This window comes from Cheilinus undulatus, linkage group 1 (genome assembly GCF_018320785.1).
Source record: "Cheilinus undulatus linkage group 1, ASM1832078v1, whole genome shotgun sequence".
NCBI classification, from domain to species: domain Eukaryota; kingdom Metazoa; phylum Chordata; class Actinopteri; order Labriformes; family Labridae; genus Cheilinus; species Cheilinus undulatus.
This window is the reverse complement of record NC_054865.1, coordinates 23,486,313-23,513,613: the sequence shown is the minus strand read 5'-3', so window position 1 is coordinate 23,513,613 and position 27,301 is coordinate 23,486,313. Positions and strand designations below refer to the sequence as shown.

Here is a 27,301-nt window from a genome sequence, read left to right as displayed (position 1 = left end):
TGTTGGAGACAGCCAACAGTTCCTAAGTGCTGGCAGGGTGAGAAAAGTCTTCTCGGGACATCCCGTTACATGAGACGGCCTTCAGTTTGGCGATGGTACTAGGGCTCACTCATAATAATGCTGCAACTTGGTTTTGCAGAACACCAGCTTGAAGTTGCCCTATCACTTGGCCCCTATCTAGATCAGTCCCACATACTAAGCTCTGCTGCTCATCCTTCAAAGGCATGCTCCTTACAAATGTGGCACCATTTTAAAGGGAAATAAACAGGGTTTCCAGTGGTATAAGATTTATTGCCAAGAAGTATTGTTACAACAAAGAAATAATCTACCAAACACAAATTTCCTTACTTTTTCCACTAAGTTTATATTGCCTGCCATTTAGGGTATAAAAGATATTCATAACCCTCAGTTCATTGAATGTGGAATTCATTTCAGCTTCACTCCATGCTTCCCATGCTCTTGCTGTTTATCGCCGTATTTGCTGTTTCTGCTTCCTTAGCTAACTAGTTTTACTGTTGTGCAAATGTCAGCGTGAAAGAATCAAGATTAAATGGCACATGTGTACTGAAAAAAACAGTTTGATAAAAAGCTACATGTGCCAATTTTTTCATAATCCAATAATGGATTTTATCGGTTAAAGCATATTGGATTGTGACATTTACATGACGAAAGAGTAACTTCAGAAATCAGATATTGTTTGGTTGATTTGTGTGCCTGTAAATGTACTAATGAGATTTGTTTTGTGTTTTTTAAAGTACTGGCCATAACATTAAGAATAATATTTAGCTACTGTCTAGCATATTTGCGCTAACACATATTGCTAGTATTAACGTGTATTGTCCTTATTCAGTAAATAAAAACAAGTGAAGTATCCTAACACAATTCTTTCACAATTCACATCTGGTGTTGTATGACTAAATTAATGAAACACTGGTGAAAGGAGATGGCCAATCAATAACAGCATTAATATGTGGGTTCTCACTGCCCATCTGCCTATAGTTGGCTTGTTGTCACCCTCAGAGGCTATTTGGTAAAACAGACAGCTTCAGTGTTGTCAATGCCAGGAGCTTGCATGTCAGGAGCCTGGGTTTGATGAAGCTGGTGATGCTTTTTGAGTTGCTAAGGGCCATGTGGTTTATGACTTGGGAATTAAGACATCCTTGGGGGGAGGAATATCCTCACTGAGCACTTTCACTTGTTAACACTATGTTGCATTTGGTTTCAAATAAGAAAAAATTAACCCTATTCTATCCATACAGTGATTATTTTAGTGATATTATGGCCTTTGTTTCCATTCACACCACTTCTTATATGACTATCTAATCCTCAATTACAGTCTGTCTCATATAACATCCATCCATAATCTGTACTGCTTGGGGCCATGAGGGGCTGGAGCCAATCCCAGCTTTCCCTGGGCAGGAGGCGGGGTACACCCTGGACTGGTGGTTAGGTCATCACATAGCTAATATAAAGAGAGGAACAACCAAGCACAATCACATTTACACGTAATGACAAATTAGTCATTAATTAATCCAAAGAACTGTGGGAGGAAACCTGAGTACAGAGAGAGCCTCTGCATGCACAGGAGAACATGCAAACTCCACATAACAGCCCTGTACTACTGGGATTTCCTCCAGGAACCTTAACCACTGTAGCCCTCTGTTTTATACTAACTTTTTTTTAACTGGATTTAGCTCAAAAGAGCTGAGCTTAGCTTCCAAGATGACTGCTTCTATGGTGTTTGACTTCTACATAAATCTTGAAAAATTATATCTAACTTTATGACAGTGAAAACTAAACAAAAACTCCAAATATATAAGAAGAAAGTTATATTATTTATTAATAAAATACAGTTTTCTCCTGTATAAAGAGATAGCAAATTTTCACAATTATAAAAAAGTCCTCTCTCTGGCTGTGACACATCTTGGATTACTGCAAAGCACCATGTTTGCAACGTCTTTTCTTCTATGTCCCTGCTTCATACGGCCTCTTGGTTCAGCAGCTGGTGAGAGTAGATGAGATCTTCATAGTGATATTTTTCAGCCAAAGTCATGATGGAATTATTGCATCTGATTTTACTGAGAACCTGCAGCACTTGGAGCACAGCAGACCTACGGGAGACACAAACAAGTCTGCATGAGGAACAATACAGTTGTGTTGTCATCATCAGTGAAGAAAAAAGAACAGTGATACAAAAGATCAACTCATAATTTGTGACGTGGGGTAATTTTTCAGATTGCAGAAGGTACAATAAAGATAGAATAGATGGAATATGAATGCAGAACAACTCTGCATAATTTTAACTTCATATAGTTATAGTTTCTGTTGGTCAAAAACCAGTATCAAAACTCTATTTGGAGAATGGGCTGTTAGAGCAACTCAAGAAAACACAAGCAGACACCCTGTTCATTAACTAAAGGTATCAACATTAGTTTGATATTCTCTGGTGGTGGCTGGTTTAAAGCTGGTGATCATTTAAATTAAGAGACAAAACTTTTACATTCAGTGTCAATTCGTTGACTTACACCAGTTCCATTGTATCCCTCTTCTTGATACAAACTCGTGTTAATTTCTCACCTTGTGCTAGGATCTTTAGGAGACTGCTGTTTGCATGTGGTATGAACCCTCTGAACCAAGTAGTTTTTGAAATTCTGCAGCTGAGGTAAACAAACATCTTGTCCTTTGAGCCAAGAGAGCGGCAAACTGTCTGCAATCTAAAGATCAAGAGAAATAGATGCTGTGACAACCAGAACATATTCAAAGTGCACAGACACTAAAAATATGCACAATGAAAGTGATAGATGGACACACCATTCTGCATGCATGAACAGCACTGTTGCCCAGTGTCTGACTGCTGAGAGTGATCATCAGGTATCTGTTCAGGAGTTTGTCCAACATCAGTTCCTTCAGCACATACTCAGGAAGCAGCAGGTCAAATTTTCCCATGTTACCCAGTAGCTAATATAAACACAGAATGAGAATGATTATCAAACAGCAGCCAGGAAAAATCCAACTCTGCTCTTGGAAAGACTCAAACACGGCACACAAGAGTTTTTTAAAAATTGTTTTGTAAAAGATGAGTACTTTTATGGCAGTGCAGAACTGTTGATCCCTGAAATGACGCTGAGGAGACGACCTGTCTTCTAAGAGCCTAGAAAAAAAACAGCAAAAGAAAATATTAACAGATGGTCAGAGAAGGTCACAATCTACTCAGTCTTCAATCAAAGCTATGGGTAATTTAACTGTGGTTTTGTTTCATTTAAGAACAACACATCTGAATTTCTTCAGTTGATACTTCATGTACAGTGCCAATGAAAAATATCCAACCCCCTTGGATGTTTTACACTTTCACTGATTTTTTGACTAAAGAAAATACAAGAAAAAGAAACTTAAATGTCAAAGTGAAACAAATATCTACAAAGTAATGTCAATTAAACAAAAATATGTACTGTAAAAAAGTAACTGCATAAACATTCACCGACTTCAAGTCAGTATTTAGTAGGTTTGGCTGTAATCACAGCACTGAGTCTGTGTGGACAGGTCTCAATCAGGCTTGCACATCTGGACACTGTAATTTTACTCCATTGCTCACTGCAAAACTGCTCAACAAGGAACAAGCATGAACAGCACTTCTCAGGTCCAGCCACAAATTCTCTATTGGATTGAGGTAAGAGCTTCCAAAACATTCACCTTGTTGTTTTTAAACCATTTCTGTGTAGCTTTTGCTGTATGCTTGGGTCACTGTCTTGCTGGAAAATAAATCTTCTCCCAAGCTGTACTTCTCTTGCAGATTGAGTAAGATTGTCCTGGATTTTCTTATCCTATTTTTTCAAGCCTTACAGGGCTGGAAGCCGAAAAGCATCCCCACAGCATGATGCTGCCAGTACCGTGCCTCACAGGGAGATGGTGTGTTTGTGATGTGCAGTGTTCTCTAGTCCAGATTTCATGAGTTTTCTTCAACAGTGGTTATCTCTTTGCTACTCTCCCAGTTGTTGCATACAGAGTCTCTCCTGCAGAGTAGTCATAGGTGTCTTGGTGGCCTCTCTCACTAGTCTCTCTCTTGCACAGTCACTCAGTTTGTGAGACCAACCTGATCTACACATGTGCCATATTTCTTCCATTTCTTAATGAATGAATTAACTGAACTCTGGGGAATGTTTAATGCTATGATGATTTTTTTTGTATCCACCCCCTGACTTATACTTTTCAATAACCTTTTCTCTGAGTTGCTTGGAGTGTTCTTTTGTCTTCATGGTGTAATGAAAGCCAGAAACACTGATTAACCAGTGACTGGACCTTCCAGACACAGGTGTCTTTATACTACAATCACTTGTAGACACATGATGACACATTCACTGCACTCAGGTGATCCCCACTTCACTGATTATGAGACAGCTAGCACCAGTTGGTTGGACCTCTGTAGAATTAGGTCAGTCACTTTAAAGAAGGTGAATATTTATGCAGTCATGTATTTTTCCTTACACATTTTATCTAACTGAAATCACAGTTTTATATAATTTAAATCACCATAATTAATTTTAAAATCAATAAAAGGGTAAAACATCCAAGGAGGTGAATACTTTTCATAGGCACTGTAGATACTAGGCAATGACAAGCAGAGGAAATGAGAGCACAGGTTAGTTGTTTAAAGCTGTTAGGTTTGAAAAGTAGTTTTTTTTTTTGCAAAAAAAACAAAAAAAATACACTTGGTTGTTTTGTCCATTCTACTTAAGAAAAGAAGGCAAGAAAAGATGCTGACTTTTTTGGGTAAAGAGGAATGAAGATATCTTCATCTACACAGCTCCTCAGTCGGCGTGTCACAGCCTCAACAAATGCCTGCATACAATGTAAAAACACACTGTTAACACAGCCCTGTTGAAACAAATTCCATGCATAACTGACTTCAATATTTTGTCTGAATAATACAATAAAATCAACAAAAATGTTTTACCTGATTTTAACATCTAAGTGTTAAGGAACCAGTAGAAAAGCGTTATGGGGTGAGCAGTTCTTACCTTGACAGGTTTGGTCTGCTCTCCTTCAAAGATAGAATAGTCCTCCTTCAGTCTGAGGCAAACTTCAGACAGACAGGATGACTGATGTCGGGACACGGGATCCCAAATCAGGTCCACAAATGCTGAGTAAAAGACAAAGCAGAGAGGACTGCATGTGTATTTGTAATTTAAACACGTGTTTTAATTGTTTATATTTGAACAATTTCTCAAGATCTCTGGAAACTGGCAAAAATACATATAATTATGGTGAAATGGGGTATGAAACATGTTAGTAATGTCCTGTTTTTTTCCAGTTATATATTTTGTTCCATCCAAGATCCAAACTGCAACATTATCCACGATTTGTTATTGCACTCAGCAAGCTGTACAGCTTTAAGAATGCGACAAAGTGTCTGGTCTGTAAACAGCAAACTGTTTCACTCAGCAAAAATGGAAAACAAAAAATACTTGTGTAGTTTTTTCTTTAATGAACTTTCAAACAGCTTCAATCAATATCTACTCTTCAATCAGTCAATATCTACTCTTTTCATAGCATTTTGTTTTCACAAGTTATAGGAAATGACTCCTATCATGAGGGGGAAAAATTAAATGTGTGAATGGAAATAGGAAACATTGCAGCAAACTATAGGTTTGTGTGTTGTGTACCTGTTATTTTGGGTAGAATTGTCTTTTCTATGATGCTAGACAGTGTTTGTCTATCTGTGTGCTCCAGCTCTTCATGGCCATGACCGTGACAAAACGTCTCCACTGCTGTGAACCATGGGAAATTTTCAAACTCCCCACTGTCATCCTAAAAATACACACACATATTATATCTGATACAATAAAAAGTAATGTGAAACACAGTTTCTGTCCAGACACGGTTGTCCTGGGTTTATGTCTGCTCATACCTTCACTGGGTTCCATGCCAGCAGCTGATGTCTTATGATTGGGTTCAGCAGTTTGGGCAGACACAGAGAGATGTAGGCATTGTGGTAAGTGTCAGAGTAACATCCTCTCCATTCTTCAAAGCGAGACAGAATCTTCTTAACATCACAAAAGTCATCCTGGACATCAGAAAACACAGCCTGAGACCTTGATGTGATATCAGCTGGAGAGGGAGCAGAGAGGGGAGGAAGAAGAGTCAGACAATAATGTCAAACAGTCTCAATGGCTTTAAGCTTTCTTAAATAAAACAAAAGTGACAGAGCCACCCACCTTTCTTCTTCTGTAGCTGCTCCTCTTCTTCTGCAGATGGCTGTGCATCTTCAGGTATATTTAAATCTTCCTCAGCTTTAATATCAGAATCCTCCTTGCTGAAACATTAAAGTTCATAATTGCTATAACCCATATATCTTTAACGCACTGAACTTCCTCGAATTAATTTCAAGAATTTGCTATTAAAACATCAAATGTGCTGTTTCTGTGCATATTTTGTACTCCATCCATATAAAAATGTCTACTTAAAAATTAAAAAAAAAGGCAACCCAAGTATTATCTTCATAAATATTTTTTGAACTTACATCTGACTTTGTGTTCCATTGGCTGAACCTTCACTCTGCTCATCTTTGCCATCTAAAACAGTGGGGTTAAAAACATGTGAATGACTATAATCCATCTAGACAATAATTTAAGGCATATTTCATACATACAACACAACACAAACATGCGTACAGACACACGGGCACATATGTGTAACTCACAGCTGAGCTGCTGCAGGTGATCAGCCTGCTCCTTGATGCTTAGACGTCTCTGTGCCGTCAGCGCCTCCATCTGGTCGCACAGCAGAGTGTGTAGCTCCAGCTCCAGAGAGTTGATCTCCACAACCTGCCAGCAAATTATTACCAGAAATATTTCTAAAAAAAAAAAACCTTTAGAGAGCCTTTAAGTTTATTTTACATTCATGCCCAGCAGCAGATCAGAACCAAAACACTCTCACTGAAGCTATGGATTTTAAAAACCTGTCTAATTATGACAGACTTAAAATAGTAGGAATATAAACCATTAATAAAGTGGCTAAAACTATGGGACTGAAACCACAACCCTGACACCTAGTTCTTCAAACTAAAATTACGGTTGAGCCCTGTAATATTCTTCTAGAAACTCTGCTATTTCACATACTGTCATCTTGTAAAGGTCAAATTTGAGTTGAAATTCTATTAATCTTGGAAATACTTTTAGATGTTTACTTTTATATGACTATAAATTCTGACTATAATTTGCCAAAATAAGTGATTTCTGACCTTCTCTCGTAAACACTCCACCAGGTTGTGGACATAGAGGTTCATGGTTCTGTAAAACTTCAGCTGGTTCTCAGGGGAACTTTCCTCCAGAGTCTCCATCGAGGTTTTAGCGCTGTCAACATCGCCCTCCATCCTCCTCAGCTCAGCCTGCCGTGCTCTGTGCACCTCCTTCAAGGACTCTAGTCTGGAGAGAGGAGCAGTGTGAAACACAAAGGTGTCATAAATGCGCTGCTTGTAAAAAACAAAAATGCAAGACTAATACTTGACCCCTGCCTATAAATGATGCAATGCAGCATTTATTAGAATACAGCTTGAAGAGACATACTTTCCTGTGATCCTTTTCTTGATCATTGAGACACTGACAGGAGGGAGGGCTTTTGGGACCATTGTTGGTCTCTTCTTTGGGTTTCGTCTGTTTCGCCTGCTGCTACTGCTGCTGCTGTAACTGCTAGATTCACTGCCAGATGGACTCTAAGGAGAAAAAAAAAAGTCAAAATCAGCAGAAAGGAGACCATTCTGCCATCAGAGGGACAGAAAAATAACATTGAAAAGAAGGGGGAAACTCTCATAAAAACAAGAAAGCAGAAGAAAAATATGGGAAGAAGAAAATGATTGCTTCATCTGTCTTTTCATACCAGTTCTCCTGGATGTCTCTTGACTCCCTTTTCAATCTGTGTCTCCTCCCAAAGTTCCTGCTCCTCCTCATCAGTCCCTGAGAGACTGGCATCACTTGCTCCTAGGTCACACAAAACATATGAAAGGGTACATGTCACCAGGGGTTAAAGAAAAAAAAAAAACACTAAAGAATAAGTATTGTGCTTTCTGATATGATCTCACCTGTCAAAAAAGAAAATTATCCCTGTTATTAATTCTCAAGCAAAGACTTTATTATTTTACCGCTTTAGAGAGGTGTCGTCTTTTATGAAGCTTTCTATAAATATAGCTAAGATGTTAGATGTTGCAGAAAGTGTAACTAAAAAGATCTCACTAATCTAACAGAACAAAAACACTATATTTTCCACAAACTCTTTACACAGTGGTTTGTTTTCGAGGTGTTTTCCTGTAAATTGATTTTAAATGTTGAACTGCATTGCCTTGCCTTATCAACACAGCGCATCACAATATTTTGATCTATAGTTATGATAGTTGTTGTGAGCCTTAGTCATGCCCCAACACAGCCCTTTATTACACAATACCACAGTTTGGTGCAAAATAAGCAAAGCTTTTCAAGAAACTGACTTTTATTTCCTCTGTTTTCTTTCAAAAATATTCATTCTTTCTAATACCCATTTCCAGAATTCCTCACTGATAGTAAATCTGTTCAACATTTTTGTAATTGCCTGCTTTGAGGCAACAGATGAAATTTGGCTATTGTGCTAATCCTGTCATATTTACATGGATGTGTATCGTGGATGCACTGTTCTAAATCAATAAATTTATTTTTAAAAAATATCCTTTTCACCATGATCTCTTTTCTCATACCAAGTTTCTCAGCAATCCTCTCCCTGATGCTCTTTAGTCGTGGGGCGAACTCGATTCTCCTCTCGTGATCGTCTAGTTCATCATCGTCATCATCATTGCCCCCGTCTTCTTCACCTTCCCTGCTGTAGTGATCAGGGGTGCTACCAGCGGAGCTGTGGCCATCTCTGCCCAGGGGGATGAACTCTTTCTTGGCTCGGTGAGCATGACGCTGTCTCCTGGCTGCCTCGATCTCTTTAGCATTTGAGATAACTACTGTGAAGACAGATCAATAACCACATTAATGACAATGTACACAGTGAACATGTGTGGGCAGAAAATACACAGAGAGTAAACAGGATACACTGCAATACTTGTTAAAAGCAAAAACAGGCAAAATTATGACAAAAGATGTCAAGTGTTTATTTTCTTATTATAAGAAATAAACAGTTTATTCATAGTGAATTCTACTTTTGTATCTGGCACTCAAGGCATTTAGTTGTAGATTTGACATTTGGATTTCAAGCAAAAATTTCATTCACAATCTCACAAAGAAGGCTTGAAAGGAACCCCTGCGAACGAAAAAGCAAAACGAAGCAGAATGTTGTTGTGTAAGCAGGGTCTCAGAAGGAATCTAAAATTTGTCTGTGTGTGTGTGTGTGTGAAGAGTTGCTGCAACAGATCAACAACCAGTTAAGCCAGCTTTGCAAGCACAGCTAGCAAAATTTCATGATATTAATCAACAGAAGATCTAAGCTGAACTTTTCCCCCCTTTGAGGCTCTCACAGCAGAAATACTATAAGGTTTGTTGACACTTGAGGGAAGGATGTTTAGTGAATTTGTCTTGTTTGGTAAAATTTCCTTGATATCCAGACAACAGTCAACTGAAACAAAAATTAAAATCATAATAGATAGCTATAGCTGTTAAAGGCCTGTAACTCACACTGTTTCTTCAGTCTCCTGCCATCTGGGAGGAGGCTGAGGAGTCTCTGGGCGAGGACCAGCAGAATGAGAGAGAGTTTCATCCATCAGGCTGTTAGAATGCTGAACTCCCTCCCAGCTCTTCCTCCCTTTCCTTCCCTTTCTCCTGCCCCCACAAACTCTGGTCCTCCCCACTAGGACCTTCTTTTGTTGTTGTTGTTTTTTTTATTGATATATACACCACGGTTAAGAGAGAAACTCAATTTCGATTCTCTGTATGTCCTGTGCATATTGCACAATTGACAATAAAGACTTTGAACTTAAGGGCAGTGTAAACTTTCCAAAAGCTAATCTCATAAAAATGGCAAAATGGTAACTCGCAAGGAAAATCAAACCATACAATAAGAAGCATACATACTTGGGTTAACAGATGAATGGCTGGAGTCTGAGGTTGAGCTTGCTGAGGGAGACAGGGCACCACTTTCATCACTCTTATTGTCATAATCCTTTTCTTCATTATCATCATTGTCATCATCATAAGGCTGCTGAGACTGTGGTGAAGCTACAGACTCTCTGTCAGAATCCAACCTTGGAGAAGCAGACTGAGGTATACGTCCACCAACTGGGGCTAGAAGAGAGTACATAGCAAATACAAATTATCTAAGTATGATTATATCTACCAATAGTTTGAAACTATTATTTAGATAACAGATCAAATAAGATGAAATTATTTGATTTTGAAAAGCTACTGAAAATTTTTGAACAAGAATGACTGCTGTACAGGCAAATTTTGAAGACTAAACTAAATATGCACAGGATCAAATCATGCCTTTGCAAGCATAATAGTCCTAATATCCATGATGTTCCTATTAAAATCCTAAATCTGTGGGATTCTTTAAATTGTGGAGACACAAACAACTGCAGGTCTAAAAGGTACTGAGAATTGTGTCACTCCTTTCTTAACAGACTGGAAAAATCTTTTTTTTTCTCTGTATTAACATAAATCAATTGCATAAACTAAAAAAAATAGCAAATACAGTATATACAGTCATGTGCATAGGTTTTAGGTATGTAGGACACTAAGGATTCATGTGTGTCAAGGTCAAACTTGACAACATTGTTATTTTTCAACACATTATCTTCCCATGCCCCTGATAATACGAGAGGACATTCAGAGCAGGACCCTGGTTGTGTCAATCCTCCATGGTGGTGCCCTTGGGTGGGCTTACTCACTATTACACACTGCATTTCAGCCTCAACTTTTGGCTCAAACATACCTAAAAGTCCTGCACAATACTGTACATTTTATGCTCTGATATAATCCTGTCAGATCACCTACCTGTGCTGTGGGTGGTTTTTGCAGTTGAAGCCTCCTTCTTCCTTACCTGGAACAGCACAGCTTTATCAGAGGACTTCTTCACGGTGAAAGTAGTTTCTTCAGCTAAAAGAGAAACAATAGGTTAATAACTCAAAAAAATGTCCCCACCTAGCAACTTAATTATGCAGTGTTTATATATCCCGTTCCCACACCCCATTGATGGAGCCATTTTCATTGTTTAGAAGAGCATAGGTAAGTAGCATAAGTGTAACTCTATTAGTGCTGCATATTGGGTATTTGTTTTGCAAATGACCGACCTGCATTGCACCTTAACACCTGTATCTGTATCGATGAAGGAAACAACATACGTATTGATAACTAACAATTCTAATCAGATGGTTACTTTCGGCGAATTTAAGCAGCATAAAAGAAAACAAGACTGGTTTCAGTCCGCTGTTTCATTTGTTGCTCCAACGTTGAACTGACGTTGAGTTAACGTCTGTCTTTATTGGGTCAAAAACACAATATTTACCTTCTTTGTCGTCAGTGAAACTAAGCATTGCGTCCGTTTTCTTCTTCATCCCACGTTTGTCTTTCTTCCCGTCTTTAATTTCTTCTGTAACTTCCAACGTCTCCGCGTCTTCCCCGTCATTGCTGCACTGCTTGGGAGGCGTTGGTTCCCGCTTGGAGCTGCAAGAGATGCCGCGGCCCTGAGCCAGTTTAGACGACTTGTTCGCCATAACGGCTGCTTTCTCATTATCCTCTCCATCTTCGATGCTCTTTTTATCTTCCTCCTCGTCACTTGAGTTCGCCTTTCGTTGCCGAAAGTTTCTCCGCGGCTTTTTGTTGAACATTTCGTCCACATTCACAGGAACTGGTTGTGTATTAAAATTAAACAGAGATAGGCGACGTAAAAACGTGTTTGATATGGTTTGAAGGAGTCGCAAAATCTAACGTAAAGTAATCATAATGCATTGTGGGATATGTAGTGAGTTTAAAGAGGTTGACCAATCTGAAGAAAAACGGCAACTTTGATGTTTTTTTTTTCGCTGACACTAATTTCACTGGTCAGACGGTGTTGTGGGCGTTTTTATTTGATAGGCAGATCTCCTAGGAATTACGTTTTGTACTAATTAGACCAACAAATTCAAGAGAAATTAATAATGTATAGCTTTTAACTTGAGATATAATTTCTGAAATGACAGCAAGAAGGAGGTGAATGGGGGTGCGTTTGAATACTTAGTATGTAACTGGAGTCTCCTTAGTTTTTGTGACCTACTCACATATCTTTTCCCATTAATTGTTCTCATTTTCCATCTGTTCAACTTTTATTCATCCCAGTCTCTCTCTCTCCGTCTCTCTCCTCCCACTCGGTGGACGGCCAGGCGTTAACAGCGCCCCGCAGCAGCCACAGCCTCCTCCGCTCACTCGTCGTCAGCCATGTTGTTGGTGTGACACACTGAGTTATCAGCAACAGGTTCTTAAATACTGCAGCGAAACCTGTAACTTAACATTTCTCAGCAAATACTGCCTTCTTTGGATACTAATACTCTACCTTGTGTCTGATAAACCGTCCAGAAGTGGTGGATGATAACTTCAGGCCTCTCAGAAGCTCGAAAGTTGGATGTTTTTGTGGCCGTGGTGAGAGAGGTACGTAGGCGAAACTGCTTATCTAAGCATGAGTCTAAGTTTGATATTGTAATTGCAATGTTTGGAAAGATAACTTTAAAGTGTCACATTTGCTTTTGGACTTTGAAGCAAATCGTCTTTTTCATTCTGAACCATGAATACAAATGAAAATCCTCACCTTGTGAAGGGAGTGATGCTTGTCAGCCTGCTAAGAGAGTTGGGTTAGCTAGTTAAGTTAGGATTTTATTAAAATAATCAATTTCAACATGTTATGTTTGTTGCCACTTCAGAATGACAAACCTGAAGTTATAAAGTAGCCTGTAAAGGCAGATTTGCAGGAAAGTCTCCTAAATTCCTCCCAGAGTTCAAACTAGTTCTGCAGGTTGCTGGCAGGTCTCAGACCTGCTTGTGACAAGTGATCAGGGAATGTAACTGTATCAGTTTATACACTGGCAGCTTTAAATTTGTTTACAAGGTGAACAAAGAACATTTTCTCTATGATGAAGCTGTAGAGCTTAGTTATGTATTTCATTTTTAATTTTTGTCTGTTGTAGATTGTGACACAGTGGTTTTGACAGTCATACAAAGTGATATAATCACAGACAGTCAACATGACCAAGCAGAGACTGTATTATTTGTGAACTATGTGTTTTATCATAATATGATATAGTACACTCTTGATCCCAGTACAATATAAACTGATATAAAAATACCTTAAGTGTAAGACAATATCATTGACCTGTAAAATTCAATGAGTGAGATCTCTTTCAAAGAAAATATGATTAAACACATTTATCACAGAGCTCTTGCAGACATTTGAAGTACATCATATTATTTTTGTTTTGTAGAAAAAAATGCTAACTGTGTTATGACAATAGTATCAGAGGAATCAGAATCAACTTTATTGGCCAAGCATGCTCATTCAATAAGGAATTTGCCTCAGGAAGTAAACATTGAATACAAAAATAAATAAAACAAAAAAAAAGTAAAAACAAAAGATCTGAATTTGTACAAACTCTTGGTAGTTTTTCTAATATATACAAATCAGTGTGCATTCATGGTATGGTTGCAAGATGTGCAAGAATGCTGACTACTAAACATGATCAGAAGTATAAATAAGCATGGATTTTAGCAGATCTACTTGAGATAGATAAGATAATCGAAGATCTTTGTTTTGTGCATATGTGCACATGAGATGAGGTGTTACAAGGATAAAATTTTCACTTTTTGTAGCTAAATGATATATCATTGCTTGTTGAATCTGTGATAAAAGCAAATGATTAATAAGGGAACTTTAGATGACATAATCATTACACTTGGTGCCAGCATTCAGAGTAGAGCTGGGCAAGTAATAGAAATTTAGATTAAATTGCAGTTCAGTCAGGAACACTCTTGTCATACAATTAACCATTTTATTGCAAAATGGATATACAGTTTTACTTGGCAGAGCATTATCTGCTCAAAAGATGCTCCCTGGGTTAGTCAAGCAGCATGCTTGATTTTCCGGGGAGGGCATAGCTAGAAACCCCCACATGGATGGATACATTTATGACCATGCATACTGAATACAATAAAATGAGTTCCAAAGCAGTTAATCCATAGTAGCATGAATCTCAATGTGAGGGTGCAACAAGCTTTATAAAGGAGGAGGCTGGGGGGGAGGAGGTGAAGCTTTGCCGGCAGCAGCAGCGTGATGCATCAGCATTAATGCAAGCAGGGATTAGTGTGAGAGGTAGGTCGTATTTAAATACACCACTGTGTTTAGAGAAAGAGCTGTGATTGGCTGTAGGAGCTAGGAGGTGATAATTAGGGTCAGCTGGCTTTCAGCTGGTCTCAGGTCAATATGACTACGTGTTCTAAAATATTTGTTTAACCTGTTTAATGCAATTTTTGTGGCAAAGATGTTATGATCTACACATTATGCAAACATTCAAGTGTCAGTTTTTTCTAGAATAGTTTTCAAAAAATCCTTCTGACCTTGTTTTTGTATATGTTTTTCTTATTAAAATAAGTGACATAAAAATGATCATTCCTTGTATGGCATCTAAAAATTCATTTAGCCCTATGTAGAATGATTTTTAACTTGTGTTTGTTGAGAATACGCAAGATGTGGAACTGAAAAATAGTTGAATATTTAGCCGCAATCGCTATATTGGGGGCAAAAAAAAGCAAAGAATACAATTAGATTATTTTCCCATCAGCCCTAATTCAGAGACAAAGATTTTTATCCCCTCTTAATGTACTTACTGAAAGAGGTAAGGGGAGAATGTCCTCATTATAAATGAATTAAAATGCAATTATCATTATTGTTAATATTTAAATCTTTTTTTTTTCAGAGAAGACTGATGCTTTAAACAAGTGCAGTGGCACTAAATGAATTATCACTGACTGTATCAAATGTAATATGATATCTATTGTAATGCAGATGTTATGGTGTAGCAGTCACTGCCCAAGCCTTCCAAGCCTGGAGCTAAAACAGGTTTCTAATATTTGTGAGACTATGCATGGAGTAATCGTATTATTGTATAGTGTAGGGTGTGACATACAGAAAGAATGGGTGTTTCACCACAGCGCTGAGGAGCATAATCAAATTTGAAAGGTCTGGTGTCAGGTATGTGCCGGAGAGTCTGCAACAGGAAGGGGAATATCTGCTGCTCTGTTTAGAATTAGGCCAGAAAAGTTTTATATTTGCCCCACTTGAATGGGTATGCAAATATTTACTTACTAGTAAATCAACTGTTTTACAAACTGCCTTTTTTCAGGTTCTCTTACACGTCATTTAATATAGAAGGCCAGCAGCTGCTTTTTTACCTACTTGCACATTAAAAGCATGTGAATTGATTAAATTCCATTTGATCTCCAACTTTGCTTGTTGATTTCAAACTTTGCCTTATCATCCAGAAGCAAGAAAAATGATGCCTTTTAGCTGCTGTTACCTCAGACCTATCTGTGAAATGAAAGATTAGGGTTGCTGTAATGTTACCATCATTTCTAGTGCTGTTTAAGCTGATCTGTCTGTTTTACTTTCATGCTGCCCGAAACATCCCTGCTGTTAAAAGTGCGACCAATCCTGAGCAGCATTTGACAACCAAAAACACAGTTTGAGAAGTCCTGTATTGTGTTTGTAAAGAATTTATTCAGCAAATATGAAAGGATAAAACTATGTAACAACTCTTCTCCTGTAATATTTTAAAATTTAAGTGACAGTGAATCTTGAAAGGTTAAAGAGCTTCACATCTTCGGAAGATCCAAGGAAATTTCCTGTTCAAACAGATGAACAATTGATCAGAGCACCCTCTCCAGTCCTGGTGTATCTTCCTGATTTATTTAAATCAGGGTTAGGGAATAGGACAAAGGAGGGAAGATAATGCCTTGCCTTTAAGAAAACAACACACAAAACTGCAAGCAGCATAAATCACATCCCAGTATGAGAAGCTGAAAAAATAATTTGCAGCAGAGCAGAGAACTTTCATGACTGGATTGGGAGTAGTGATCGCTGAGGAGAGAGAGTGTGTGTTAGGATTATGGTTGACAATACCAGAATTTTAAACCCGTTTTGATACAAAGACAACAAATATAAATGTCCTAGAGCACTAAGTATTAAGTTATTTCTTATTTAATCACCAAAAACTTAAAGCCAAATCCTGCATGCTGTCAAAATTGCACAAATAGTTAGGCTTTTTTTTCTCACACCAAGATGCTGCTCATGTGTGCACTTTAGACAGTGTCACCTCCTCTACTTTCTGTTTGCATGTAGGAGACATCAGCTGAACTTTTACACCTTTATGAGACAAGTAGACTAGACAAACATCAGTATTTGCTGCTGTGGGATTTTTTTATATACTTTATTGTGTCTATTAGTAGTGTAAGTTACATAGAAGCACATCTTATTGTCTCAGAAATAGATTGACACTTTTTCCCCATTTTGACATTTTATCCCTTGTTCACCCACACCCATACAGATAAAAAATAAAATAAAATTATAATAATAAAATAAAATTCATAATACAATTAAAGATAATTATAATAATAAAATTAATCAAAAATGAAGAAAGAAATAAAAATGAAAAAGTCATTTTCTAAATAAGTGGTCCACAGATTGACAACATTTTAAAACTGACCATGTTAGAAATTTAAGAAACATTCAAATATGCATGTCCATCCTTCATGCATTTCCTTCCATTTAAATAAATCAATAAATCCACTGACCTACATGTAAAAACAGCTTTTTATTTCATTGTATAAAGGAATAAACACAGTTCATTTAAATGTATACATGTATAATTTTATATCTTTATATATAAAACATAACTTGGTTACATTTTTCTCCTTGATTTAAAGAAGGCCCACCTTTTTTCAAACATCCTTTCTTGAATTTTCATTTAATAAGTTAATTTTTTCCATGCTAAATATGTTGTCTGTAGTTCCTAACCACTTTTTCCACATTGAGGTTCTGTTTTCTTCCAGTTTTTAGTAATATGCTCTCATGCTGTTATTCTCAGACTTTTGGGACTTAATCTAGTAAAATATTCTGTCTCTACATCCTGTTTTACCTTACATTTGTTTAATCTCTCTAAAGACAGCTGCCCAAAAAAATTGTACTTTTTATATACACATGAATTGCATTCTTTTCCCTACACTCTCTATAACATCTAGCTTTATTTCCTGTGCTGTGGGTTTTTGGTCGCACCACAGCTGCTCTCTCTCTCATTCTTTTACTGCAGCTTTGGGTTTAACATGATTAAGATCAAATTTAAAAAGACTATGGTACACTGTCGACCCTGTTGATCATAAGAATTACAGAGTCTGTCATTTTAAATTCATTGCATCAAGAGGTTGAGGTAGTTGTGACAGCTGGGAGACCATAGGCGGGAACAGAGTAAAAATGACAGAATGAAGAGGGAGTTTCAAAAGACAAAGCCAGTAAAAGGACAATCATTAGGTTAACTGTTAAAACAATGACGGAGAGAGAGAGAGTGTCATGGTGCAGAAAGGGAGTCGTGAATGGCGTTGATGTCATTTGTGTGAGGTCAGCGAGTGAGGCAGCTGAAAATCAATCATTTTGTAGAACAACAGACAGTGCTTGTTTCAGAGCAGAGGAGTGATGGACAGGTCAGGGTCACACCACTGCTACTGTATGGATTTAGAGGCAGGGTGGGCAGACAGAGATATACAGTGACACATGGAGAGGCAGAGAGGGGGGAAAAAGACAGACAGGGAATGAGGAAGCGGAAAGATTAAAAGACTAAAAAAGATCAATCTAAAGGAGTCAGTTTCATCCCTCTCCGACCGTTCATTTTGTACTTTATTTTCATCTGTCATTTAAAGAGTTTATACCAATAGAAACCAACAGATGCACCCAGAGAAAGAAATGGAGGGGTAGGCCAGCTGCTGAAAGCTTCTGCTGAAGCAGTGTAGGTCAGGGACAGCCAGGATATTTATCCAACAGTGTTCAGTGTTGTATATACTGACAGAGAGGCACAAATGTCCCAGTGTTTGTGCAGGGCAGAAGCAGAACAGAAGCAGGTGAGCTTAGACTGACAAAACCACACGGTTAAAGAAAGATACAACTCTGAGGAAGTGAGAGATTCTTTTTTAATTCTTGTATATAAAAGTCTTTTTTCAAAGAAGAGACTCAATGACATAGCAGGAAAACCACTGATACAAACAACGTCATTAGGGTGAAGCTCAGTTTAGCTTTGCCAGTTTCAGAGCTTTGTCATCCTGTATGCTGGCTCACTGACAAGGCTTACCAATACACTAGAAAGCAACATTGTTAACAGAATAAATTACGCCTGTCCTTGCCTTGCCAATTCTGTCATGGTCAGTTTATGTGATTTATTCATCATTTTAAACTCCATATAGGAACATTAGCTATCATCCTGTCATTGAAGCTGGCTAATGTATATGGTAAATCCTGCTGCTGAGATCTGCATGATTCTTGTATTTGCCAGCATACATGACCAGAGGAGTGAGATGAACAAGAATGAGTCTTCTTGTCTGTACATGCAAACTGGGTTAAAAATGTACAGAATCTTCTGTGACTAACTGCTTGTGGGTTTTTTAACGTGGTCTGTGCATTATAACATGCAGTTTTGTTCTATTACTGAATGATATTAACTTCATCTCTATCCATATGAACTTATCTGCATAACAAAATCTGACGCACAACCCAAGATTCTGCATGTTTTAGTAGGTTAATTCTTTATCCGTATTAAGCTGATATAATTGTTTACAAAGATAGCATTTTAGAGGTAAAAGAAGCTATACTATAATTAGTCGTTCCCTTTATTTCAGTTTTAGTGCTGTAATACCAGGAAGGGTCTGTCCTGCAGACCACTATGATGACACACCACCTCTGTCAGAACAGAAGGGATATAATTTGCTGGTCCAACATTTTAAAAGTTTTTTCTTTTTTTAAATCCAATTTTATTCATAAACAAAGTCTGGCAGTTACAGTCAAATAACTACATTGCAAACATTACAGACTAAACAACATTTCATAAAAAAAAAAAAAAAAAAAAAACTAAACAAAACAAAAAAGGCCTGATGTCTTATCCGGGATTAGGTTATGTATAGACCCTTTTAAGAAGTTATGTGAATAGTGGCTCACTTTAGCTTTATTATCTTTAGCTAAAGCTAACCTAGCTTTGCTAGCTACGTAGTTAACGTTACTTTGTAAACAGATGTAGCTACATTACCTTTAGCTTTAGCGAGCCACTGTTTACATAACTTCCTCTATAATGGGTCTAGCTTTAGAAAACAGCATTATCAAACGTAGCTTCAAAACTTTATTTACTTTAGCTTTGGCTACATTAGTTATGGAGCTTCACCACCTACGTAGCTTATGTATCTTTGTTAACTTTAGCTAAAGCTAATCTAACTTTGCTGTCTGCGTAGTTAACCTTACTTTGTAAGCCAATGTAGCTACATTAGCTTTAGCTTTAGTGAGCCACTGTTTACATAACTTCTTCCATAATGGGTCTAGCTTTAGCAAATATAGCATTATCTAACACATTCAAAATTTTATTTGCTTTAGCTTTAGCTCCGTTAGTTATGGAACTTCGCCACCTACGCAGCTTATGTAGCTTTGTTAGCTTTTACTACGTTAGTTATTTAGCTACGTTGCCTGTATAGCTTCATTAGCTTTAGGTTTAGCTATGTTAGCTGGGTTACTGTTTTTATAGAGAAAAGCTATTTTCTTGTAGGCACACTGTTTTGTTTGCTTTATTAAATGTTTTGTAATTTGGCTTTGCTGGTCAGGATTTTGTCTAGGGCTGGGTGTCGCCACTGATTGCTTGAATTGATTCAATTTTGATTCACAAGGTCCCATTTTGATGCAATTCAATATTTATTCATGTGGGAAATATTTTAGTTCCAAAACCCATTTTGCCTCAAGCTTTAAGAGAATCTCAGAAAACAAAAGTTGGAAATAGTACAAAGAATGTTCCTTTCAGGCATATAATTAAAAATATCAGATTTTGAGACTGAGACTGGTCGCATGAGGAGCAGCCAGGAAATGCAGCAGGCCTATATAAAGATTGATCTCTGGAGTATATGAATCAATATTGTAATTAAAAATGAGAAACAATTTGCATCGGGGAATTTATTTATTTATTTATTTTTAACCCAGTCTTATTTTTTATTATTAAGTTTTGGTATCCTAACCCTTAAATTGACCCTAACCCGAACCAGAAATTTAATCTGATTTTATTTTGAAAGTTTAAGCATGTATTTCTATTCTGACAGATGCAGCTTCTCACAGTAGAGGTCTACACTTTAAAACCTGAGACTGTGGTCTGCAGCCAGACTGTCTTGGAAATACTTGCCCTTTAATGCCATTACATTCAGCTTTTTTGATAGTCTTGCTTATAATCCACATCAAACAACCAGTAAATTATTGTATGGTTCTACATCTGTGTTTCTCTTTAATGCTTGGAAATCACTTGTCACTGCTGATGAAAGTGGTTTACTTTAACTACTTGTGCCTAGTGTGAGACCATTCAAACAAAACACAGTACAAAACAATAAAGGTTGTATGACATAGATTAGCTTTAAAGTTTGTTTCATTATTAGATACTAAATTTGTTTATAACCTGATATGCAGCATGAAGCATCGACATCTCATAATGTTCTCCGAGAGATGATGCACTTTAAAACGATCATACAGTATATCTGTAATTCAACTCTTTGGTCACTATAGGGTCGGCATTGTCACCTGCCGGATATGAGACTGCTGAATTCAAATGTGCTGTCTTTATTCAGTTGGAATATTGTTGTGTTATCAGGTCCTAAATTTGGCACTTTTTGTCACTTTTGGACTTTTCTAATGTCCTTTTGTTAATAAGTATCTTATCAGGGAAGCAGAAAAAGTTAGACCAAATTCTACAGGTTTACTGTAGTTTTCTGTGTACCGTATTTATTGGATACATGTTGAGGTGTCATTTAGTATTTCATAAGTTTGGCATAAGTCTATCTATTGACAGCTAGAGGTGAGTTAATGCACTGTAAATACTCCCACACCTCTGAATGACTGTGGAAGAGCTGTTTCACAAACTACAGGGGTGGTACCTGTGAGTCATGTGTCTATTTATGTGTTCAGTTGTGACAATAGTAATAGAAAAAATGGTCCAATCTTAATATTTGATCGTCTAAGAACAATCAGAACATATTCCAATGATCCCACACTAATGGACCTTATAAGTCTGTAATTAAGCCTTGCATCAAGACAAACAATAACTGAAGAGGATTTTACTCCCCAAAAATACCAAATAGTTGGATGGTTCTTAAATTCTGACACAATTTGTTCCTTTTTTAAATATTACATACCCATTTTGTCAGTTTGAATGCTGTGTTACATAGAGCAGGGGTAAGACTTGTGGTCACTGGCACTTCAGCATGCAGAGGCTTAAATACATGCAGAATAGTAGTTAGTCTTTATTTATTATAGAGGTATGGTCTTGGAAGCCTTTTTGAGGTTATGAAATTGCCCGTCCCATTCTGGGATCATGCAAACCCTCATGGAAAAAAAGATTTTTTTTGTTTTGTTTTGTTTTGTTTTGTTTTGTTTTTTACAAATGCAGTACTAACGACTACCTTCCTTCCTGTGCTGATGACTTTCATTCTTCCCAAACAGCATAATGTGTGTTTTTTTCTTACTTTGGTTTTAGTATTTTTTTTAATATCACAGGTGTTGTAGAAACTGAGGCTTGTTTAAGAGGAGGTGTAGCCCTCTAAATAGATTTGCATGAGGTTTGCAAAAAAGTGAGCTCAGTCACTGGAGTCTGCCAGGTCATTTGTTCAGTCGGTCAGTTGCTCACGCTGCCAACCAGTCAGGAAAAGTCAGACTCATCTGACTGCTCCAAAAGCTGTAAACTTACAGTCAAACTTCCACTGCTATCTTTCATTTTCTCGTTTTCTGCAATTTGCAGGCATACATGCTTATGCACTCATCTTGTAGGCAACAGATTGCCTAAATTTTGTTTGTTTGCCCAAATGTAAATTCAAATTACAAAAGAAAATAGAATGAAGTGAAGCTAGAAACCTCCTTGCTTATCTTTGGCAGATAACAGATGAAAATACAACACAGGCATTAGGAAGTAGCTACAGATCGAATGTAGTATTGTATTGGCAGAGTTTGGCACCACTGGGATAAAGCTTGATGCCTGCAGGGTTCTGCTAAATGGGATATTTGGTGGGCAAAGACTAACTTCTGTGGCTACTAGTCAGACCCTGTGTTGACACTGAATGGGGTAAAATATCAATACAGCAGTGACTCACGTGATGCAGTTATTGAATCACTTGTGCCAAATATGTGTCATTATCTTGTGACTCTCACTGTGGAGTTTATTGCATGAATGAGGGTCAGTGGAACAGAAGCTAATTAGCCAAAGAAGAAGACGACAGTGGAATTATGTCCAACAGCAGAGAGAAAAAGAAAGAATAAAGCTTTATAGGGTTATTTTATATTCTGCAGTTAATCAGATACGCTGATTTGTCAGTATGTTATTGTTTTGCATTGTAATATAATCTTTGTATCATGATATTCTTGTTACTTTGACTTTGTATAATGTCATAAGTTACCATGCAATTCCCACCCATAAGATTTGCATTTTTTTTATGCACAGAAAAGGTAAAATAGTGTTGCTACTGTTTGTATATGTGTAATGCATATAAAAACTAAACGCAGATTAAACTGTTTGGACTGCTGCAAACATGACTTCTATATTCCCAGTGACTGAAAGAGAGAATGAACAAGAATAAGGTAAAAACCGGATACTTGAGATGATAATGATGAAGGGAGCTAAAGGAGAAGAAGGAGAGAGAGTAAGGGTGACAGATGGCAGGCAGCAGATTAGCGCTCTCTCACTGTTCTCTGCCACTGTGAGAGCATTGATCTGACCACACTTCATGTAATTTATTGCCTTCTCAAAAAAGCCGGAGATCAGTAGTCCTCTTCCCAAAAACCCTTCATCAGTCTGTATTTCTTTCACTGCCCCTGCTCTCCTGCTCTTGGCTTATTTTCTGGGACATCAAAGTTTTCCCTCAGCCAAAATCCCCGATCACTTCCTGAAGTTTGGACAAGGAAATGCTTGTGTGTCCGAGGGTTACTGGGCAGGAAGTGTTGAGCAGAAAGATTGGAATTTCTCTCCTCCTTTTCCTCCTCCTACTTCATCATGTGAGGCTGACTGGCTGATGGGAGAAAGTCTTGGAGGAAACAGGTGTTCAACATTCAAGAAACGGCATTAAAATGAAAGCTACCAGACCAAAATAATACATGAATGAATCACTGGCTCCTGAACCAACACCGCTTGGACTGGTATTCGTCCTGTACTGCGACCTTCTGAAGCAAAAGTTCACACTGTCCATTTTTGCTGTTTCATATCTAAACAAAGTAGTTTGGCATTGGCTGTGACGGTCCTGGAGTCACAGATGAGACCTGGAAACATGCTGGCAAACCCAGCTCAGCCACTGGTCTGTAGGAAACATGGAGCCCATGTATATGCTACATTTAGTCTGTTGATATAAAGTTAAGTATAGAGCTGCAAACCTTTCCACCAAAAGCAATATTTTCCAAATAGTTAAACAAATTATTAAATCTAATTATTTGTCAAATTAATATGAAAATGAGAATGTTTAGATTTTCACTTCTTCTTCTTTGTCCTGTAAGTTAATACCTAAAACCTTTGAAGCCTTGGCCAAAAATCAGAGCTATGCAAGAGCACCATTTCTTGTTTTCCATGTGCATGACTCAACAGGAGTGTGTCTAAATTATGATGTAATAGGTATTTAGAAAGGCATGGTCATGGGTGACAGGTTGAATATCATTGTGACAGTGTAATTGTACGGCAGTGTCTGTCATTCTGCTCACTACACAGAGTGTTTGCTTGTTACTATGACTTAAATAATCCATATTATAAAAAATGTGTCATATTGTTATAAAGTAAAACGGAGAGCACAGACAGGCTGCTACAGTCTGCCTGTAACCAAATGTAGAAGAGAAGGTTTTATTAGACACAGACCATGCATTTAGACTTTCTTTACATTTACCCATTCCCAGTACATTACAATCCAAATTTCTTCATGAAACACATTAAAAACAACAAAAATAGCACAAATGATTTATAATCACACTTAAAAACACTGAAAACTACACAATAAAACAAGAAGACCAATCTAAAAAAAAATAAATGGTAAAGGAAAGGATTGCAACCATATTTGTGCAGAGCCAAAAGTCAAAGAACAATTTGACCTTACGAATAAAGCCCTGGATAAATGGGCTATACATTCATGTTTTTTTACACAGCTCTCATCTTCACTCAGAATAACTGGAATTAACTTGGGCTGAGTTACACTGGCACATTTGAAGAAGAAGAAGAAGAAGAAGAAGAAGGAACATTTGATTGATAATGAGAATGTAGGGGAAACGATAAGTGCATTTCTGCTTTTTTCAAATATTTTGGATTCAGGAGAGATGTGTCATGAGACCTGTGCCTGTGTAAAATATGACAAAAGACCCACAATGGATAGAAAATATTGAACTTCAACTTTCTTGCATAACATCTCATGAAGGTGTCACATCCCCTACTCTATGAGCTGTACCATATGGTAGACAGAGTCCCTCGATGTGAACCAAACTGGACTGGTTGTGCAAAGGAACCATAGTGTTATCTTTTCACCTTTCTTCAAATTTATTTAATGTTTTCATTTTGAGGATCTGGTGCTGTTATAGTAATGTGCGTTCTATGTTATTTATTTCTGTTGTTTTTATTTATTGAGTCTACATTAGAGGCAGCTAAACATCTGCAGCACTGGAGTTTATTTATTGTTTGTTTAAAAGGATCCCCATCAGTTGCTATCGGGGCAGCAACTAGTCTTCCTTGTCTCCTATCAACTAACAGTAAAGACATTCAAAAGACAGCAGAGAGTTTAGCTACATGCTAGGGGTGGGAGAAAAATCAATACAGCATAGTATCGCAATATTTTGTCTGGTGATATATCGTATCGTCTCGTCCACCAACTATCAATTTTTTGAAATTAATTGCTAATATGAACAGAAGTCTATGATAATGGAAAATAAAATCAATAGTTTGTACAATAGTTTGTCCAGTGAGGTCGGCAGAGGTGACGGTCATAGAGCAGAAGAAAGTTAGTACAACAAACATGGCAGCACCAGGGGAAGGACATTAGGAATGCAAACAGGGCACAAAATAGATGGACATGACACATAAGGTTTGCAAGAAGTACTACATGAGAACAAAAGACTGCCTAAATAAGACAAACATAAGGGCAAGACTAATGCTAAACCAACTAAACAGTTGAAAAGTGGTATAGCCCTGAATCGCAGTATATGGTATCACAATACTAACTGTACTGCAAAATTTTTAAAATCACAATAATATCGAATAGTGACCCAAGTATCGTGATAATATCGTATCGTGGGGCTACTAGTGATTCCCACCCCTACTACATACAGTCACACTCATCCACAAGCAGAAGCACCCAGCACCCAACATCAACCCCTCCCAAAACACCATCCGCTACTCCATGTCAAGAAAACAGAGGAAAAAGTATTTGATACATACAACACATTTTCCTCTAGAAGGATGGCACCAAAATCTTTCCAATTCAAACAAATTAGATGTGTGTGATGAGTCCAGGACAAAAAATCTCCAAGGGGAAAAAGGCGTATGGACCATACCATGTGGTATGGTACAATTAGGTTGTTACACACACCAGCTGTTATTATTATCTTGTCATCTTGATTCTGATTCCAGTATGTCTCAGAGAGTATAAAATAATGAATAACAACAAAAAAATTGCATGCCATTATTTTTGGGACATTTCGGCACAGATCTTGTCACAGCATGGTGACATTCCTCCTCCCTCCCCTCGTTCATTCATCACTAAAGTGAACAGATTTTCTGCACCACAGGGTCTCTTCAGAGGAACGAGGGGTGGAGCAGCTCTCTGAACTGTTATCTAAGGAAAATATGTATTTGAAATATCTGTAGACATGTTTAGTTTTCTTCAGTGTAGGATGAGTGTGAGCTCAACTGTGTTTTGTACCTAGCAGGGCCTTATTGTGAATTAGAGACCACAACAACATCAGGTTTGATGTGCTTCCTCTAATGCTGCTGTAGTGAAATAATCTTTCTTTCTTTTATATTTGCCTCCTTTCTTGCATGTAATATCTTAACTGCTCATGTTACAGTTATTTTTTCTTTATATTTATTTTATTGCACATTTCATAATTTTCTCATATCCAGCAGGTGTTTGGTGTGTTTAAGGATGAGTATGGACCCAGTATCTAAAGCTGTATTCACACTGCAGTTAAAAGTGACCTGAATCTGATTTTTTGCTCACATGTGACTCATATGTGATTTTTTTCTGACAGTGTGAACACTGCAAGTGACATTGAATCTGACCTTTTGTAATCACATTCAGGCCACTTTTGTATGTGGTTCTGAATCAGATGCGTATTTGATCTTTTGGAAGTTGACTGCAGTGTGAACAGGCAAACCAAAACAAACAAAAAAAAAAGATCTGAGAAAAGATCAGAATTGAACGTTAAGGCCTGCAGTGTGAACATAGCCTATGAGTGAATAATCTACCTGTTAAATCTGGGAAGTAGCCTATACTTGTAATGCAGATCTTTAGGGCAGTTTGTCCCTGGGCTTGGTTGGCCCCATCATGAGAGTCTGATCTAAACCACTACTATACAGAGCACTGTATTTCTCTGGATAGTAAGTGTCTTCTTATGAGTTCTTGTCAGACTATCTTGTGTATTGTCCAGCCACTACAGAGTCAGTTTGTATAGTATTGGAACATGTCCCGTTAGTTTAAAAGCGTTGGGATGTGGCCAGTGTACTGCTGACTGAAGAGAACAGGAGGAGCCCTGTTTGCCTCTGCTGACTGACCAAAATCTCCCTCACTCGCTCTCTCTCTCCCTTTTTCTCCCTGCTCTCTAAGACACCAGCGTCCTGTCTTAGCTGCAGCACTGACACCATGACTGACTCTGCTGTGACTGTGTGTTTTGCAGATGGCTGAAAGCAGTAGCTGAGGACGCTGCCGGGAGTTCCCCCTCTCTCCGTCTCTGCCACCTGCAATCATGAATGGTAAGACCTCTGCAGTGTGTGTGTGAAAGAGAGACGAGGGCTATAAATGCATGTGCGTGTTTAAGGCTCTGCAGATCTACTGTGACCTATACAAAGCCAGATGTGGTAATAATTCCTGGT

At 37.7% G+C, this 27,301-nt stretch overlaps 2 protein-coding genes across 4 annotated transcripts in view; one reads left to right on the top strand and one right to left on the bottom strand.

The window, feature by feature from the left end:
- Window positions 1-1,822: 1,822 nt before the first annotated feature.
- On the bottom strand, window positions 1,823-11,871 carry gcfc2 (GC-rich sequence DNA-binding factor 2). The gene is made up of 18 exons (XM_041796202.1): window positions 11,467-11,871; window positions 10,956-11,057; window positions 10,035-10,244; window positions 8,720-8,971; window positions 7,873-7,973; window positions 7,563-7,708; window positions 7,238-7,421; window positions 6,698-6,821; window positions 6,518-6,569; window positions 6,213-6,310; window positions 5,906-6,105; window positions 5,661-5,805; window positions 5,016-5,137; window positions 4,760-4,836; window positions 3,085-3,151; window positions 2,812-2,958; window positions 2,578-2,714; window positions 1,823-2,111 (listed from the first exon to the last, which is right to left on the bottom strand). The coding sequence occupies exons 1-18, from the start codon at window positions 11,786-11,788 to the stop codon at window positions 1,979-1,981; spliced, it is 2,619 nt and encodes an 872-aa protein (XP_041652136.1). The 5' UTR covers window positions 11,789-11,871; the 3' UTR covers window positions 1,823-1,978.
- A 473-nt stretch (window positions 11,872-12,344) lies between these two features.
- itsn2b (intersectin 2b) overlaps window positions 12,345-27,301 on the top strand; it is a 47,215-nt gene continuing 32,258 nt past the window's right edge. For 2 of the 3 annotated variants that reach the window (XM_041793474.1, XM_041793312.1), the window contains exons 1-2: window positions 12,345-12,584; window positions 27,106-27,181. In XM_041793474.1, the coding sequence (XP_041649408.1) occupies window positions 27,175-27,181 (7 nt within the window). In that variant the 5' untranslated portion in view covers window positions 12,345-12,584; window positions 27,106-27,174. The remainder of the gene's footprint in view (window positions 12,585-27,105; window positions 27,182-27,301) is intronic. The other variant, XM_041793389.1, reaches the window with a different exon arrangement.